Source organism: Cryptomeria japonica, chromosome 2 (assembly GCF_030272615.1).
Source record: "Cryptomeria japonica chromosome 2, Sugi_1.0, whole genome shotgun sequence".
Taxonomy (NCBI): Eukaryota; Viridiplantae; Streptophyta; class Pinopsida; order Cupressales; family Cupressaceae; genus Cryptomeria; species Cryptomeria japonica.
In genome coordinates this window covers 634307794-634327742 of record NC_081406.1, presented here as the reverse complement: position 1 = coordinate 634327742, position 19949 = coordinate 634307794, and the positions used below count along the sequence as shown (strand labels likewise).

General features: G+C 35.4%; 1 protein-coding gene across 13 annotated transcripts in view; it reads right to left on the bottom strand.

Moving 5' to 3' along the window:
• Window positions 1–19949, bottom strand: part of LOC131046892 (uncharacterized) — an 88247-nt gene that overhangs the window by 42695 nt on the left and 25603 nt on the right. For 8 of the 13 annotated variants that reach the window (XM_057980712.2, XM_057980717.2, XM_057980718.2 and 5 more), the window contains 3 exons: window positions 15720–15821; window positions 15279–15631; window positions 14872–15131 (listed from right to left, as the gene is read on the bottom strand). In XM_057980712.2, coding sequence (XP_057836695.2) covers window positions 14872–15131; window positions 15279–15452 — 434 coding nt within the window. In that variant the 5' untranslated portion in view covers window positions 15453–15631; window positions 15720–15821. Of the gene's footprint in view, window positions 1–14871; window positions 15132–15278; window positions 15650–15719; window positions 15834–19949 lie in introns of those variants that run through there. The other 5 variants (XM_057980719.2, XM_057980720.2, XM_057980711.2 and 2 more) reach the window with 2 other exon arrangements.

Below are 19949 nucleotides of genomic sequence, written 5' to 3'. Positions count from 1 at the left end.
CAAAGCAGAATCCCCCATGAATCAAGACACAACAAATGGGCAGTAAACCCAACCCAGACAATGCTCCAAGGAACAATTCACTTAGACCCAAAGAAACGGGAATCGCCATGAATCGCCTAAACTCAGCGAATCCAAGTCCGAGTCATGCTCGCCGAGTCTCTGGGACTTGGACTTGGACTCGCCGAGTTGGCGAGTTTGGCTCAAACTCGCCAAACTCCACGAGTCTCGAGCCCCAAACTCGGCTATTGCCTGGGTTAAGTATAATGACAAAAAAAAAAAATTAAAAAGTTTTTTTAAAATGAATGGTCTTGTCTTTGTTCACTACAACCTCCGCCTGAGAATGAAAAAAATTAGAGTTACAACATGTCAACCAATAGAAAAATAACACCCGACGCCTTTATTAAATAATAAGTTTTTTTGGCCTTGCGGGGCATTGCCTCTCAACCCCGCCCTGTATCGCAACAGGAAGCGCGCAAGGGGCGCTGCCCCTTGACCCCACCTTGGGGGCACTACCCCCAAACCCCCATCGAAAAATATGGGGGAAAACTGCGTCAATAGAAGTAGGGAAAATTTAACCTCCGAGTCTGACACTGATTGGATCGACCAGGTAGATATAGAGGCAGATAGTGACACGGATGTTCCTGATGTTGGTGAGCATGGCATGGTGTCACGGGGAGCGGCTATGGCTGTCAAACTCGAATCATCTAGAACCTACCTTAGACACCTTCGCAGGGGGCCGGGGCCGGAGGGTGCTACCATGCAGGCTCCTCTGAGCCATAGGCTTGTAGTTGTATTTACCTTTGGTATTTGTATGAAACATTTGATGATGATCATATGAGGACATGGATTTTTTATTCCATGAGTTTTGTAATATTGTATACATTTGACAATATTTATATATCTATGTTTGTTATTTCCTTCAACTACAATTTGCGTTTATGCTTATGTGATTGATGTATACTTGTGTATGTAATCAAATGAGCCGAGTTTGATGATGTTATTGTGTCTTTAAGGTGTATTCAATAAAGGGTGCCTGAAACAAGTTTTAAATCTTTAAAAATCTCTAAATTTCTTGATTTTTTCACTTTCCCGAGTCCAGCTGAGTCTGGAGCCGAGTCTGACGCCGAGTCCTGAGTCCGAGCCGAGTCCGAGTCCCATTTCTTTGTTTAGACCACATAATGTGGGGATCACTCACAATGGGAGAGTGATCACTACCAAGATTGGAAATGATTTTAAATGGTGCTAAATGAATTGTTTAAAGCTAAATACATGTTGTTCTACAGTCTGATTTTACTCAAAATAGATCTTCATTCCAAGAATACACTGTCAGTGCAAAAGTGGTATGTTCAGTCATCTTCAGGTTGATTGGAAAAGTAATTAAGACAAAAAACATAAAGAACATTCCATAGGACGGCAACAACAGAATTTGAAACCAGATCATTCCTTACTCATCTCAATATGCCAAGATAAACTATAATTGAGATAAAAAGAAACCATTGAGGGGAACCACATAAGCCAAGATGCAAGAATGATAGTTTAAAATACATTTACCATTCTCCCTCTAGATATCAGAGGTCAAATGGATTCAAGCAAATAAGATCACAAAGAGATGGGTGCCAACCCAGCAGGATAGCAAAGGAGGCATATATGCTGGTAAGTTTATGCCTTGCTAGCATTTGCAGCCATGTAAGATTTCATTCTATAATTATTTGAGAATTCTGAAAACTAATTACAAAATTAATAAAAAACCAGTAATATGATATTTGTAATTTGCACATGTGATTCAGTTTGATTGGTGCATCAATGACAACTCTTGAAGGATATGCCCTGTCATGTAGAGTGTTGTCCTCATTTTTGAACTTTCAAAAAATTAGGCAACTCCTACAAATTTTTGCTCAAAATGTGTCGTTTTTGTCTCTAAGGCACGTTTTACGAGGTGCAAAACTCATATTTGTTAATATCAAATCATCAGGGGATGCATTTGCCATCGTTGTCCAAGTTTCAATTGATTTTTGCCTTCCTTTTCCTAGCTTTCTGTGCAATTTCGAGTTTCAAGTCAGTCACTGCAAGTAGGAACTTTTTGCTATCATTGCAAGTTAAGTCATTGCAAGTAGGAACTTTTTGACCTCACTGCAAGTAGTAGGAACTTTTGGATGACATTACAAGTAAAAGCACTTACTTGTAATCAAGCCTCTAAGACCCGATTACAAGTTAGTTCATTATTTTAATTGTCAAGTTACTTGCAAAGTTGGATCTCTAGAGCATCATTACAAGTTGTATTATAACACTTGCAATCGGGTCTTCAAGACCCGACTGCAACTAAGGTCCCTTTAGTTGAGCGTTCTTGTCAAAGTCAAGTGGGGGTTTTATGTCCAACATTGCAAGTAAATCAACTTTACTTGTAATTGAGGTTTTCAAACCCAATTACAAGTTCGCTTTATAAAAGAAAAGAGACACACTTGGTCACTTGCAGTCGGATCTTTAGAACCCGATTGCAAGCCCTTCATGCTTCACCATTGGCAATGTATATTTTACTTGCAATTGGGTCCTTGAAACCCAATTGCAAGTGTGCAAGTACTACCCTTCCACTTGTAATTGGTCCACAAAACCCCAATGCAAAGTGTCTTAGCCAACTCACCTATCTTTTTGAGTGATGAATGCAAGCGTCTATCTATCTTGCTAAGCCTCTTTTATGTGTAATCGGATCTTAAGTGTTGAAGATTCATCAGATTTGAATATAGGGTATTTGAAATTTTTATCTTAGAATATAATCTCCAATTCTTATTTACTGTATTAGCAATCTCTAAGAATATTGATTTACTTTCAATATGAACTGCTGTTCACAATGATCGATTTATATCAATATCGTTCTCTTTGTATGTGCTGTTTAGAACAACGAAGTAATTGATATAATGCTTATCGAATTACCAATATGTATATCGTTGTAGTGAAAGTGGCTGTAGATACTTGTATCAACACTTAATGTTTTTTGTATGTCCACAAGTACCAATCGACCACCTCTATATATATATAAAGAGGAGGCATGCCTCTACACGGAGCATGTCCACGTAGAGACATGTCTCTACATGAGCATGTCTCATAGTTTCGGCTGTCACTAAATACGCCGATTCACAATAGCGATATATATTGGTTAATCAATAATTATTATCAATTTTGATTTGCTTTATCATTGATACACTTTATCAATTATGATCCACTTTGAATATATAATCTGATCAATACTCAATATCGATTTACACATGATTAAAGTATAATTAATATAATCAATTTAATTATGTGTATGTATTTAATAATATATAAATATAAATTATTAAATACATACATATGATTAGTTCATAATCATGTTTCATAGATTAACAATTAAAGCAAGTAATCTTAATAAGCACATAAAGCAAATAATCCGATTATGTCTTGTGGAGGATAGATGTCAAATGCTTAAGGCCGACAAGCCAATTAAGTATTTGATTTCATCAGTTAGAATAATCTGACTGAAGCTACAAAACATTAACATTAAGGTCCCTGCGGCAAATTTATATGCAAACTCGCTTACTTGCATTCGGGTCTCCAAGTCCCGATTGCAAGTGAAAGTTTCAGCATCTCTTCTCCATTTTGCACATCCCAAACATTCAAGACTTGCTAGCTTGCTATCAAATCTCCAAGACCCGATTACAAGTGCAAGTGTAAAAGTTTTTCCCTACATTTGCATTGGTCATTTCCACCTTTTCAAGCTCGCTACTTTTCCCTCACATTCCACCTCCCAAAACCCGAAATTGGTCCAAAATGCACTCAAAAACACTTGAAAATGAGTCTCTAGGATCCAATTACAAGTGCAAACTTGTATTTTCCCATTACACATATGAAGCTGCATGTTCGTTCTCCACAATTGCAAGTCAATGCTCTTGTTTTTCCACACATGTAATGCAGTCCTCAAAACCCGAAATTCACTTGTGAGCCCATTTTTGCATCAATTTATCCCTTCCCTTGTCAATCTTGTTTGCACACATGACCTATCAAACCAACAAATCAAGGCATTGGCATTGTTTCATAACAATTTCATCTTGAATAAGGTGTTATGGGTTCTACATCAATGAACAAAAGAAGAAGAGATACAACAGTAATTCATGGGACAGCCCAAGGGTCAATAATCCTCATGAAGTAATCTATAAATAGAAGTCATCCAATGACGAAGTGAATCAAGCATGGAGAAAGAACACAACAAAGAGAAGAATTTCCCTCTTGAAGAAATGTTACTACCAAAAGCAAGTTCCAGCATCTTGTAGCAGCATGAAAACCTCTTAGACAGAGGATGATGTAAATAGAGTCATGTCTTGGACACTTAGATTAATTATGCATTTGTAATTTCATTTTGACAAATTACATGTAATGTCAGAAATTGTAATTGCAGGAGATCATATCACTTGCAAAGTTGTAACTTGCAATTACATGTAACCACATTGCAAGTTGAAATGCAATAGGACTTGCAATGTTGAAAAGGTCATAGTTGGTTAGTTAGTTGTGGAAAAAATCTTACTTAGTTAGAGACTTCTCCCACATTTTTCTCTCAACCTCTCACCTATGATAAGACAGGTGCACTTTGTAATGATCATCTTTTGGCAATGCAACAAAATTCTACCAATTTGTATGTGCACTCTAAGACTTTGAGCTTAGATGTAAATCAAATTGCTTTCAATAAAAGAGGCAAGTTGTGTTGAGACTTTGTGCCAATTCAAGTTGTTATGTGACGACATTTTCTAGAATTGAATGTGATTTTTGTTCTATTGTTCAAAAGGAATTTAAATTCAATCTTGCAGACTTTGGGCTGCTAATTGTATTTAGAGTCATAGGTTTGGTTTTCAGACTTGATCTTGCAGACTTTGAGCTACTTATCACGTTTGAAGCTAGTGTAGAAAGCTCAAGTAAGGAGTTAACTTGTAGACTTTGTGCTGCTTTTATTTTTTAAGACTTGTGCATGTAAGGTGAAGTGCATCATATAGACAAACTTTGAGTTGTTGTGTGTTGTACCCTGTTATCATTTTGAGAAGGTTGATAAGACAGTAGGAGTGTTGAAGACTTTGTGCTTTCATTTCTATTTTCCTGTCCGAGGGAAGTGACAGAAGTCTTTGTGCTTTCATGGAAACTTTGCTTCCCTTTATGTTTTAAAAATCCTACAAAAAGTTTCATTTTTGTATTTACTGTTGTTGCTGTAACTTCTTTTCTGAAATAAGAAAAAGAATATCATTTCATCTGAAGAAAGAGAATAAGATGTTATCCCACCCAAATTAGATTAGTGTTAGTAGTAGTAATAGAGGGGGAGCCTTCCCTAAATTAGGAGAGTTTTATACTCACACACTGTGGCTGAAACCACAACTTTGCACATCTTCTCAAGTGTACAAAATTTTCAACCAACAAAGAGATCACTTACACTGGGAGAGAAACTAATACAAAGATTAGGCATGATTTTAGATGGTGCTGAGTTAACTGTTTAAAGCTAAATGCCAGTTACCTTAATTGTCCTTCTACTATCATTCCTATTAGAAAGTAGAACTTCTAAACAAGAATATAAGATCAAGGATCATGGGAAATAAGTTGCCTTTAGCTCCCTGCCTCCATATTACTCTGTGTGATAATGCATGCAGGCTCACTGCTTCCCATCCTGATTTATTTTGATCACGAGGTGCCAACATCAAGCCTTTTGAGTGGCTTGTTCCACCATTAAGAAGTAGGATCATCCTATAATTCCAAATTAGAAGCAGACAGAATGACATATCTCAAGGAAGAATCAAAAAATCAGGGGAAGGTGGGGACAAATTTTGCAGACAAATAGTAAAAGAGAAACAAGCTTATAATGGATTGAAATAAAGCATTAGAAGCTCCTGTTAAGGTGATGAAAGAATCAAAAAACAGGCAAGAGGAAAAAATCCAGACAATGATAGGCTTAGTAACAGAAACATATAAGTTGTCAGCCTCTTGTGGAGGAATATAAGTTGTGAGCCTTTTGTGGAGGAGGTGGTGGAAGTTTAGGGCAACAAGCTGATCCTAAGCAATGGTTGCTGCATTTATGAGCAACTTCACCTAGATGAGGACTTGAACCACACAGGTCAAGATTAAGTATGTGGGTTCTAATTCTAGTTCTAAAATTATATTTTTTAGATACAAGGACATATCCAAACCAAGGAAGCAATAATCGTTAGGGGAATCAATCGGCAAAACAAAAGTATAAGATTTTTTCAAAAAATCGGGAGAAAATAGGATTTACAAAAAAACATAAAAAATTGCAAAAAAACAATCAAAAACAATCTTTTTTTTTTATTTTAGGGCATTTCCATAGCATAGAGATATTGTAGGCAAATAAAATAGACACTTGAACACATGAATTGCAGGAAATAAATTTTAGTTGTTTATATTCATATCACTGATTACGTTGCACAAAATATACTACACCATAAATAATATCTAGATGGTGATAGATGTCAAAATGTCAATTACAATATAGTTTGTGACTTTGAACAAAGTCAACTTGTAAACTAAGTACAAAATTCCAAAATATCAAATGTAGGCAATGACATGCTAGAGGGCAGGAGGCCCTGATGATGAAGCTCCCAGGTGAGAGTCTGTCCTAATTCGTTCAACCCATTGAGGACCAAAGTTGGCTTGCCTCATGATATCAAAATCTTCAATCTCAAGTGGACGATAAGCAACATCATCATCATCATAAACATCATCATCATAATCGACATCATCAGCAGCAATCAACTCACACTCTAGATATATCTCATCGAGGTCAATTGGCAAGCCATCCTCAAAAGTTCCTGATTTTGCCCATGTAGAAATTAGTTTTTCCCTTACAAGTGAAAAACACAATGAATAGTGAATACAATTTCAAAAATTGCAACTATATATTAATATTCTCACCTTGAGCTTTCCTTATCTTCAAGCGGAGGTTGTGATGAACAAATACCAAGTCATTTGTAATGTCCCCTACTAGGTTTAGTCTCTTTTTGACCATAATTAATCCATATCAATGTACTTATGACTAAAACCAAATTGATTAGGAGACAAAACTATCTTAAACATCACATTTCTTAAGGTACTGATAATCATAACAGAGAAACATAACCTTCTAGTTGATATCAAATTAATAATTCCATCTGATTTATAATCTTATATTTACTTACTCATTCAAATTACTATATATATATATATATATATTCAACTAGAGAACATCCCTTATAAAATATTATAATAATTGCAACCATTATATTATTCTCTATAATTATATTATTACTTATTTTAAATACTATTGTAATATACATTGTAATTCAGAGCAGTTCTTATAAACTATTATAATAATTATAATTTTATTATTATTATAATTATATTATTATTTTTATCTAAATTTATACCATTATTAACACTAACAAGTCAGATTTATTATTAGTGTTAATTATATTCTTAATACCAAGCAGAATTAACAGTCCCATATATTCATACTTTACCAGTCCGTATAACTGCTGCATTAATAGTATTATATTTTATTAATAGTATGATATTATGTTAACAGCATCATAATGTGTTAACATTAATAATATTATATTAACATCATCATGTTGTATTAATAGTATTATTGTTATATTATCGGCCATCATATTGTATTAATAACGTCCTACGATTTATTAACAATCTTAGATGTTCATATTCTTACCAGCTGTATTACCCAGGTCATGGGACTGCTGACCTCTCTTTATTTTCCTCTTTCCTTGTCCCCTTGTTTCCCTCCTTTTTCTTCGTAAAATCTCCTCCTCCTTTTCTTCACAAGATCTGATATAAAATATGTATGTGTATTTCTACACGATACACCACTCACATCACTCTTTTCTCAGAGATAACTTTTATTTTACATTCAACACGTATTCACAACATTATTCACTCCATACTCTTTACCCATGCAATCTCTATTTCTTACACACAGAATTATATATTCAGCATTACACTCCACTCTCTTATTCCACACCTACTTTATTCACACTCTCATCATATTACCCATTACTGTGGATGTTATATATTTTCACTCACTTTTTCAGCACTATATTCACCATATATCACGTCACAATGATTCCATCTCTACTTATATGTGTCTTACGTGACTCTTCACCAAGGGTCTTTATTTCAAGTCACCTTTGGAATAATATTACTTTGAAGAGACGTGTCTTCCATTTACTAAATGCTGGCTTTATTCCTCATAGAGCGTGGATACCTTAGTCAGCATGTTTCTTTTAATTGATGCCCGTGCCTTTTAATTGCAACCACGATATGTATTATAGTTAATAAACCAGCCATCCCTTTTACGTTTGCTTAATTGATGACATTTAATCGATGCATACACATTTTATTTGTTTGCTTGTTGACTTGTCTCTTGTTTTATATTAAGTCGGTATTATTTTCTTGATACATATCGTATCATAGTAATTTTTGTTCACTGCAGATATAAATTTATTAGTTCTGTTTTGTCAACGTTGTGGTAAAGTCGTGGTCTATAATGACTTTTACCACTATGAATTGAAGCGCTGTCTTCTCATATCAAATTGCTGCCCTTATATAATCGTTGTGTTGTGTATATTCATTTTAATACTCTTAACAGATCGTTGCGTTATTCCGATCACTACATATTCGTATAATCACTTTAGTTATTTAATCATTAACAATTATGTTCTCTATGAGTGCTGTTATACTGATTTCTGTGTCTTTCCACGGAGGCATCCTCTTCATATAGAGACGTATGTCATCTTCTAGCATGGAATCGCATCTTCTAGTATTTGTCCAAACATATTTTATTATTAATCACCTTTGACTATTTCTTAGTTCGGAATTGGTCATATTAATCTTTAAATCGTTGCCTTCTTCATGATTATGGTTGCCACTCCTTTGAGGTAATCGCTTAAGTCTTAATCATTGATCATATAATCATTGTCTTCACTCAACATACAGAATCGACCCACAATAATGATAATATTTCTTTCTTGTATCACTAAGAACATGTCGCACCCATAGAATATTAAGTCGCATTTAGGTTCATTCAAATCTTTAATTTGAATGAACAAATAACTCATGATTAAATAATTGGTGCATAAGCCCATTCAGATATAAATTATTATTATTATTTGACAATACGGGGATATCACACGTCACCAGATGTGGGGTTATGACAACCCTCTCACTTTAGAGGAAAATCGTGAAGTCTCATAAATGAAACGATTTTCCCATATTATTAAATGTTAATTAATAAATGTTTTAATTATCGTATTTATTTAATCACAATAATCCAATGTCCAAAGAGGGGTTATGACATCATTCATCCGTTGTTGTGATAGGCGGTTGCGTTTCTTGGAATGTACATGTTCAAAAACACTCCAATTACACTCACAAGCTGATGAGCTGCATGGTTGGCTCAAATGCGCACTGCCATCCACCTTAAATTTGGTATTTCGTCTCCAAAAGAAGCCCACCATGCAGCTGAAAAACACATTATATGGAGATGATATTGTAAGACTAAGAATATCTTATAATCTTGTGGGCCTTATTGAGCATGTTGGCAAAATAAAAAGATTGTTAAAAGTTTATAGAGTCTACCTAGTTGAATGGTCTTTTTGCTTTGTATAGCAGCCCTAGAAGAGAGAAAACCCTTAGAATGCTTGTACACTTCCAACTATTTCGCAGCCGCATCAAATTTTTCCAAGTCAAGAAACATTTTTTCCATGCACTTGAAGAAGCCTTGTTTGATCTCAACATCAATTTTCATGAAGTCAGTCTTATAGAATAACAAGGGATTGAGCAAGTATCTCACAGCATGGAGAGGAGTGTGCATCTGTCCATCCCATCTCCTATCAATTATGTCCCACAATGGCATATACCTATCCATGTTATTTTCTAGCTTACTCCTTATCACCTCCTTGGCCCTATCCATGGCCTCATACACATATCCCATGGGGGGTTTTTCCCCATCCACTAGTCTCAAGACTTTTTCTAAAGGCTCTGAAAAATTCTACAATCTGTTCAATAGATTCCCAAAAGGTGGTAGAATACATATACTCTGCCACAGCTATGCCATTTGCTTGAGTTGTGAAGCCAGACTCCATCCACTCAGCTGAAACAAACATTCACCTCAAATTACCTTTTTGTTCACATAATGTTTGTAATGCAAGAAAATTTGTTGCCAATCTTGTCAGCCCTGGTCGAACTAGCTCCTTGCCTCCTATGAAAGAGCACATTATAGCCAAAACCCTCGTGTGATTATAAACAAATTTGGTAACCTTGTGAGCCTTTTGAAATGCCGCCTTAACCAATTCAATTTTTCCAATGTCCTCTAGGGTTAGATCAAGGCAATGTACTGCACATGGTGTACAAAACATGGAAGGGTATTTATCTGTCAAAAGTCTCCCTGCAGCAACACAAGCAACAGCATTGTCTGTGATAAATTGAACCACATTTTGTGGCCCTACATCCATAACTACCATGTCATACATCTCAAACAATGCATTTGTGGATTTCATCATATTAGATGCATCCACAAATTTCAAAAAAACGGTGCCAATCTCACAAAAGACAAGGAAGTTAATGAGAATTCAGTCCCTTCTATCTGTCCAACCATCTGACATGATACTGCAACCAGTTCTAGCCCACTGTAACCGATGTTGTTTGACATCTTGAACATCCTCTACTACATCTTTCAGCATACCAACCCTCAATGACTCATAAGATGGGCCTTGAAACCCAGGTCCTATAGTTGCAATAGCATCCTACCATGGGTTGCCAATATGGATTTCTGCAAGCATGGAATGCCATGTGAGAGGAGTACCAAAAATTACCAATTGCCTTCTTTGCTTGTTCAGTGACAGTTTTCCTCCATCCTATACTCTCCAAAGTGGTTTGTGATCCTGGTGTAGTATGAGGTTGGAAGAAAGTATTAATGTTTCCTCCACCTGTGTTTGGTCCACGTGCTATAGAATTAGGTGTTGACCCATCCACATTCCCTGAAACTCCCATCTTCGCCATCTCCCTCACGCAAACAGTTGCTCCTGGGATCTACAGAACTAGAACCTAGTTCAGCTCCAATTCTTGCCTTTTTGGCCTTACTCTCAGCAATCCCGTCAAGAGATTGCTTTGCCTGATACGAGACATCTGTAGGGCGTTTTTTGCATATCTCGGTGTTATTTCCTCGTTCTTTTGACAAATGCCATTTGAAACAATAAATCCCACCACTAATGTCCTCTAGACACCAATTGCACTTGACCTTCGTGCTACCTGGAACTGCTGTGCAGTGTGTCCACCCAAAGTCTTTTTGACGTGGCATTGTGATTGATAATCAAATCTGCAAAAAATTACATTCAGTCTTTAACTTTTGAGGGATCTAGGGTTGGGTTTGTGTACAATAATTGCATTTGAATTTCATTGACATGGGAAATTGTAAGTGTTAATCTAATTGAATATTAAGTTTACAACAACTGAAGATATGGTAGAAACCTAGCAAAATAGAAATTTCAAAAGTATTTGTAGAACTGTCAAATGTATTATGAATCCTAATTGTTCCTATCAAATGTAACTGTCAAATATATTATGAATCCTAATCTAATTTAAGACATAATAATGCATACACAAATTACAGTAAATTTCAAATTATTCAGATGATAAACGAAATAATTATGCACAAAATAAATCTGTAATATATCAGATAATAAACGAAATAATTATACACGAAATAAATCTCTAATAAATCTGATAATAAACAAAAATTATTTATTTCTGGACAATACTGATAAACACAGAATTATTATCTGTGTAATTGATTATCTGTTGTGATTTTGTATATCTGTGTATAATACATAATAATATACACGAAATAAATCAATAATAAAATGCAAAATAAAGTATCACAGAATTATTTCTGATTATCTGATTTAATTTCAAAATAGTAATAAGCAACATACAAAATACAAATTACACTAGAAAATTACAAAATAGTATCATAAAAATAACAATTGTCTTATTATTATTTTTATTTTGTATTATACACAGAAAATAATAATCTGTGTATTATACAAAATAAAAATAATAATCTGATTATTACCGACCAAAAAATAATAATAATAATCAGATAATACAACATACAAAATTATCTGTGTATAAAAATAATAATCTGTGTATTATAGTTTCATAAAACAGATTATACAAAATAATATAATACACAGATTATATAAAACAGATTATACACAGAAAATACGGAAAGAAATTAAAGAAATAAAGAAAATAGCACAGAAATAACACCGAACATTACACAAAGAAAATACACAGAAAAAAACCTGGCTTCTTTGCTGGCAATGGCGGGCTTCTTTGCTGGCAATGGCAATGACAATGGCTTTTTCCTTCTTCTGCAACCCGTCGACCTCTACTTCCCGTCATCCACTCTTGCTTTTCCTCCCGTCGTCCAGACACTCTGCCTCTGATCCGAGCTCATGCCACAAACTTATAAGCAAAAATTCACCTTTTTTCAATTTTCACGCTGTTTAGGGTTTTCACGGGGTTTTTTTTGGCTGCGCTGGCAATTTTTTCCAGATTAATCACGCCCGACTATTCCGTTTTTTCCAATTAACCCAAAAAAATCATTGACCCATTGACCAAAAAAACCGCGATTTTTTTGGGAGTTTTGATCGGCAAGGCTCCCGATCAACAATTAATCGGGAATAATCGCATTTTTTTGCAGATCATTGCTTCTATGATCCAGACCACTAAGGTTTTTACCATATGGTTTTTGGGGCTATACTGAGCCATGAAACTCTCAACCTTCTCAGAGACAAAACTCACTGGATTTGGTATAATTATTTTTATAATATATTATTTACCTTATCAAAAAAGAATTTTTATTGCAATATATGCATGTTGTAATGTCCCTTTCCTGTATTACCTTTTAATTTGCCCTAAATTCAAAAAATCCAAATGAAACAAGGAACATAACTTAGTTAGAGGGATAATCCTTACCTAAGAATAGAATGGTAAGTCTGTCTTGGAAACCTGCAACCAAGTTAGATAATAATGTAGACATAATACATATAATATATCCATCTCTAGGGTTAAAGGAGACTGAGAAACACACTTATTGTACATAAATCCAAATGATCTCATAGGCTCAACCATAACGAGGATGGAATTAGGATGGTCATGTTGAGGTGCCCTAAATATCTCCGGCCCTAGGCCCAAGAGCGAAACCCCTGTCCCTCTTGGCCTTGTGGTCCTTAACCATGCTCATGAGGTGGTGTACCTAGCGGAGCCTACACACCGTTCCCCTCCATCATGCTATTCTTCTCTCCCCTTATGATTGAGGATCCCCTTTCTTGTCTACCTCAATAACTAACCCCTATAGAGTTTGGAGGGAAGATTACAATAGGGTGCCCTTGACTCAACCCTAGGCCCAAGGTTAGGACCTTATCCTCCTTGGCCTCATGTGGTCCTTAACCGATGATCCTTAACCATCATCATGAGGTGGTCTCCTGATCCTTAACCAATGGTCCTTAACCATCTTTATAAGGAGCCATACCTAGTGAGGAATCTTTCACCATTCCCCCTATTGTGTCCCTTATCCCTCTACCACAATTGGAGAGACCAATAACATACAAATCATGTATCACAATACACAAACATTGTGCAGCATTATCTTTACTATCGATATACATAGAGCATGTTTGCGAAAATATGAATTGCATGGATATTAGATTATTCCAAGAAAGTAGTTTATAAATGCATAAACATTGTAAATGCATAAATATTACAAGTGCATGGATATTATAAGTGCATATTATTATATCGTTTTCATCTATTCATACCAGATCACAAGGGTTACTGTCCTCCATGCTGGATGCCTGAGATCTGATGTTTCTTCCTTTTCTGATTTGATCATCCCTGCAGGTTATATGTATTTGTACATAGGGATTTCTGATCTGCTATTTCTGCTATTTTCTAATCTGCTCTGATTCTACCATCCATGGGATATAGATGATGTTTGATTCCTCCACTCAATTTGTTTATATAGCCCCAAACACCCATTCACCCAAAGGAGGTGACTTCTCTTAGGAGGGTCGGCCTTGCAACATATTAAATTTTATTTTATCCTATCTAAATGTGGCACTCCACCTAGGCAGGTCGGCCAGCACCAAGGGTGTTGTCTCTTCCAAGAGACACTAGGTTCAGCCTGTTAAATGCAAATTTATTTTATTTTTAAATCCTTTCATGGGCGCCAAGATAGGGTTGGCCCAATTTGCAAAGGTGTGGGTTAAATGGTTATTTAAGGCTGTGACTTGTGGGATAAAGCCCTAATCTCACATGGGGCACGACATATATTTCTTATTTAAGAAATGGAAAGACTTGCCAACTATTATATACATGTAAAAAATAAACTTAGGTCATTAAAGATTTCTCTGTAGATAAGCAAATTATATTTTTAAGTATCTAAGCTGCACAACAAGTTGATGTGGACCTTCATGCTTGCAATAGTGAATATTACATCCAAATATAGCATAATTGATCTCTTATAATGCATTTACAAGGTGATGTGTATCTCTTCAGATTGAAATTTTGCACCGCTAAAGCAAATATATATCCAGAATACCTAACTCCATTCTTCTTTAACAAAATCAACCTTTTAAATCTAAATTTAGTAGACACAACACCATCCTTAAAATGATCAAGAACCATAAAATATCTTCAGGTGATGAAAAATGCTCAAAAATTGGACTCTGCCTCGTCCCTCATCTTCAAGTTCAACTTTACACTATACAGATAAGCCTAATCTCTATGAATACATACCTTGTCTTTACAATCACTATATCACAGCTTGGGCAGTCTGTCCAGAAGAAGCCAAGTATACATTCAGATTCTGTCTTGCAGCGGTGACTAAATACAGTAGATTTTTCTCGATTTATGAATTCAACTTCTTGTTGTGATCGTTGAACTCCTATAATTTTGCCATCCAAAGAATACCTAATAGATAAAATAGGTCCCTCATTTATTGTAACAACATTAGGAAAGTCCATTGACATAAATTGGTTTACTTGCCACGAAAATATCTGCAATAAATATTACAATAGTTTTAAGATTTAGCAAAAGAAAGTTATCTGCAGCTATATATAACACTCAAATACAATTGAAAATGGGGATTTTACATTAGTGCATGTGATCTCTTACTTAATCAAAATACAGACGAAAACAAATACCTGATTGGATGTTGGTGCAAGAACTAACTTATTTCCATCATCATAGTGCAGTCCCACAACTCCTGGAACACTGCATCTTAAAGGTGGGTATTGAATATAAACATGAGATAAAGCACCAGATCCAGCTAAAGCTGCTCTGGACCGAGAGCCAAATCCACCTTGTGATCGAAACATATTTTTAGCTTGCTTCCTTCAAATAACAGAAGTGGGCCACAGAGCAAAACTGAACTTGCCTTTTCTTCAGACAGTAACTTTGAGATCAAACTCGTGAGCCAATGGAATCTAATAAATATCCATATTTACTTTGCAAGTTATTCTTCAGATTCTAAGTATTATTTGCCTTTTCTTTTCAGCTGCACAAAGATTACAATCTGAAAATTCAAACTTCAATGTGTAAGCAAACTTTGGACCAACTTCTAAGAAGACAGACTTCAGACGTACCACATTTTGCATACAGGTCTTCAGTGCCAAGAACTCCTTTAAGCACATGTCACGCTCAACCGCTGGAACTTTATTTGCTACACAATACCCGTATTCCTTGACCTGCAAACATGGCTAGAACATAACCTTTTAGAGGCAATACATCTTGGGGACAATGCTGAGAACATCTCTTTTCTTTAAAAAATGATGACAAAATAACAGCAAAAGTAATGCTAGCAACTTCATTCAAGCAGAATTAGAATAACATATTTTCCAACTTTCACCCATTTTCCTTTTCTATGGTCCTTTCTTTTTCACTACCCTGTCAGAGGATTAATCAAGAAATGAGCAAGTCACAACTAAAACTGCTTTGAGCTTTACAATAGATTAAAGAAATACAATTGATAAAATCATAGAACATACATGGAATATCATAAAACCAACATGGTCATAACTACTAGAAACACCCAATAGCTCAAAATCCCTGCACAGTATGTTCTGCACTAAAAAAATTGCTGCATAGTTCCTTCTGTACCCAAAAATCCAATTTGCAGTATCTTATGCACACAGAAATTTGATGTGCAGTACTCTGCCAAATTCTCTATGCAGCCTGATATTCTACCAAACATGTGACATAAATCATAGCAGAAGAGTGGCAACTACTGCATAAGTATAAATTCCATATTTTCACAATCAAACCCAGGATCCATTGAAGCCCACCATGAGAAGGATGGGAAAAGCTGAACTTTGACAGAGTAAGGAAGAACAATCCTGGAGATGCTGCCATTGGAGGAAACACCAGAATCCTAAATGCTACACATGCCTTCACTTTCTAACAATATATAGGATCCAGATTAAACATATGGCAGAACTATGTGCTATGTAAACAAATATAACAAAGACAATAGAAGCTGTAATTACAAAATTAGATAAAGGAGACTTTCTGCTTACAATTGAGAAAGATCAAGACATCAGTGACAATAGGCTCCCCAGTTTAAAGTGAACAATGGACTTTGTTTGAACCAAATTCTTGAATTGCTGAACTTTTTCAGGCAACCAAAGTTAACAATAAGCCCAGGAAAGCCAACTAAATTACCATTTCCCTAGCAAATGAAGCAATTGGTAACAAAAACAGAGAAAAGGCAACTTCCCAACTGAATTCAAAGGATGATTTGTTCACATTCAAAACAATGTTAATGATAAAGAGTTTTCTACCACAGCAGAGATGATATCTTAAATTCAAATTAAAGCAAAAAAGAACAAAGGCAATATACTTCCAACGAGTAGGGAAGATGAAAGTTCAAGTATTAGCACAAAGCCTCAAGGCATGATATTCATTTCAAATCTACAACCAATACATCCATCAGCTAAAAATTAACTTGTACCAAAAATCACCAGAGAAGAGAAAGGATTTGAACTTGAGACCAAATGGCTATTTTGTCTAATCAACCAGTAAACACAATACAGTCAGTGAAACATCTTCGACATCATCCACAAACAGACAATAATAGAAATAACTCAGCTTACACCGTGGACTCATAAAAGAAAAGCAACATGAGGACAAAAATGAGGTCAACTCAACAATCATCAACCCAGACTGCAACCTCATGCAAAAGGACAAAGTTGTCACTGGTAACATTACAGCAATCATAAAAGACACATCCACAAACCCTCAAACCCACATTATAATCAATTGCAACAACTCTGCTATTGAAAAATACATGTCCACAGGCCCTATTGGACTCATGTATACCAAACACCTCAAGTCTGTAATTTCCACAAATTAATAACCCTTAAAAAGCAAACAGCTGTCTCCCATAAATCAAATGCCGCATACTCATAGAATGGTGGGTGATTCAAAATGGAATTTCCATGCCTTCTTCAGCTATTAAAGTTGACCACCATCTGTTCATTACTTCTTATAAATGCATCAAAGAAAGCTGCACCATGATAATATATTCTGCCCGTCCAGGATTGCCATAAACAATCTAACCTAGATGCTGCATGTCTAGTAAAGTTGCCCAGATGAATTTTCACAATAACATATAGATCCAGCATCCATGTCAAGCAGGAAAGTGATAATGTTTACATATGCACAATCCAAAGATGCACTTCAGAAAATCAAAATAAGGTCGAATATATCCAGATCACCCCTATTGAAAGCATAAAAATTGAACAAATTCCAGAGAATAAAATCAACTTTAACACCTTGATTCTTTATGGCACAAGGACTTGGACAGTTTCTCACTCAATATCTTTGTCAATTCTGCAAGCATTTCAAAAGGTCATTTCAAATAGATTTGTTATCATTAAGGATTCAGATAGCCATCACAAACACGAAAACCCAAGCAAAGTTACATGGGCACGGATACAGATATGGATACGGATACGGTGTCAGATACAGATGCAACCAAGACCCCTAATATGAATACATCTAGATGCAATATTCATAAAAAACACATACACGTATATTTAACACAGTTTTCTAAGTTATTAGAGGAAATTTTTATTACTTTTGTAATAATATAGACACAATATTGCTACAAAAATAATTATAAGTTGATTTAACAATTTACAGTATAAAACCCAGGACCTATAATTAAATTTACAATAATGTCATTTAAATCTAAATTAAAATAAAATAAAGTAAAATTAAATAATAAACATCTAAATATATTAGTAATTTAAAATTTAAATTTAAATATAAAGAATTATATAAACAATAATAATCTAAACTTGGGGGGGATGACCCTGCAGAGTGACAGTAAGTCATGAGCCTTGTTGATAGGGCGGTCATCCCCGCAGGTGCCCATGGCATGGCACACACTGGCAGCAATGTGGATAGCAGGGTGCAGGACGCTGCTGACGGTGGAAACACAATGCTGCTGGCAGAGGTGGTACGTGATGGTTGGGAGATATAAGGAGAGGCGCTTGATCGGCAGCGCTCCAATAGCACACATACCTGCACACCACGTAGTAGGAGAGATGGTGGTGTGTGTGACTGTGGAGGACACCTGTGCATGGATGACAGAGTGATAAGGATATGGTGACCCTGCACACAGGGATGGAGTGATAAGGAGATCGACACCTGCACGCGGGGATGGAGTGATAAGAAGATGGACACCTATACACAGAAGACAGAGAGATAAGGAAATACCTGCACGCGATGATGGAGAAATAAGGTGACGCCTTGGCACGGTGACGGAGAGATAAGGCAATGCATGCGCTAGGCAAAGGAGATATAAAGGCAAGCTACCATGCACGCGCAACAGAGTGATAAGGTGGAGATGCTAAGCATGCGCAATGGAAATAAAAACATCTCTGAGGATGAGGTCCCTCAAAAATGTGGCCTCACTGGTTCATAGCTCCAGTCAAAAGCATAAAAAACAGCTTCTGCCCCTTACCAATCAAACAAAAATAATAATCTAAACTTGAAAAAATAAAAAATTCACTTTCATGTTTCACATTTTATTTTTTAAATTTAATTAAAATTAAAACCAAAATAAAATAAGTAAATATAAATTTAAATAATATTTAAATTTAAATATTAATAATTTAGTAAAGAATAAACAATTAAATAAATATTAATTAAATTTTATTTATATTCAAAAAATAACTTTTATTTTTTAATAAATCTCTAATGTTTAAACAACAACATAAATAAAAAAATTATAAACAATTAATTTTCAATATCTGTAAAATTAGAAAACCAAAAAAATTGAACAGTTGCACTAAACAAGACCCAAAAAAATGGGTCACTGATACTGAAAAAAAAAATTACATGAAGTTTTTTTAAATTAAGTTTAGGAAGGTTCACGTCAAACGTTTTAAAAAATCAAATCACACAATATCCAACATGGCTAGATAATTAGTGTTTATTGGCACACATGGGTACAGTATCTGAAGCATATCCGAGTTGTATTGTACCCGTATTCATATCAGGTACGGCAACATGCACGCCTGGGGAGGGACATGAGCATACCTGGCTACTCTACATTCAAGGATTCTCACAAATCTATCAAATAGATACTGTAAATGCAAATATCTTGAGCAAATTAACACTGTAAGTAGAAGTGTCTCCCATTACATATTGCCACCCAAAACATACTCAAGGAATAAAGCAAAGTTCACTACTAAAAACATGGAGATGTTCAACTTGCTGCACCAAGCTACAACAAAAATGCGCAGCAGCAAATATGAGTACATCACATGCTATTTACTTTGAGGATGACAGTTCCCAGACAAGGGAGA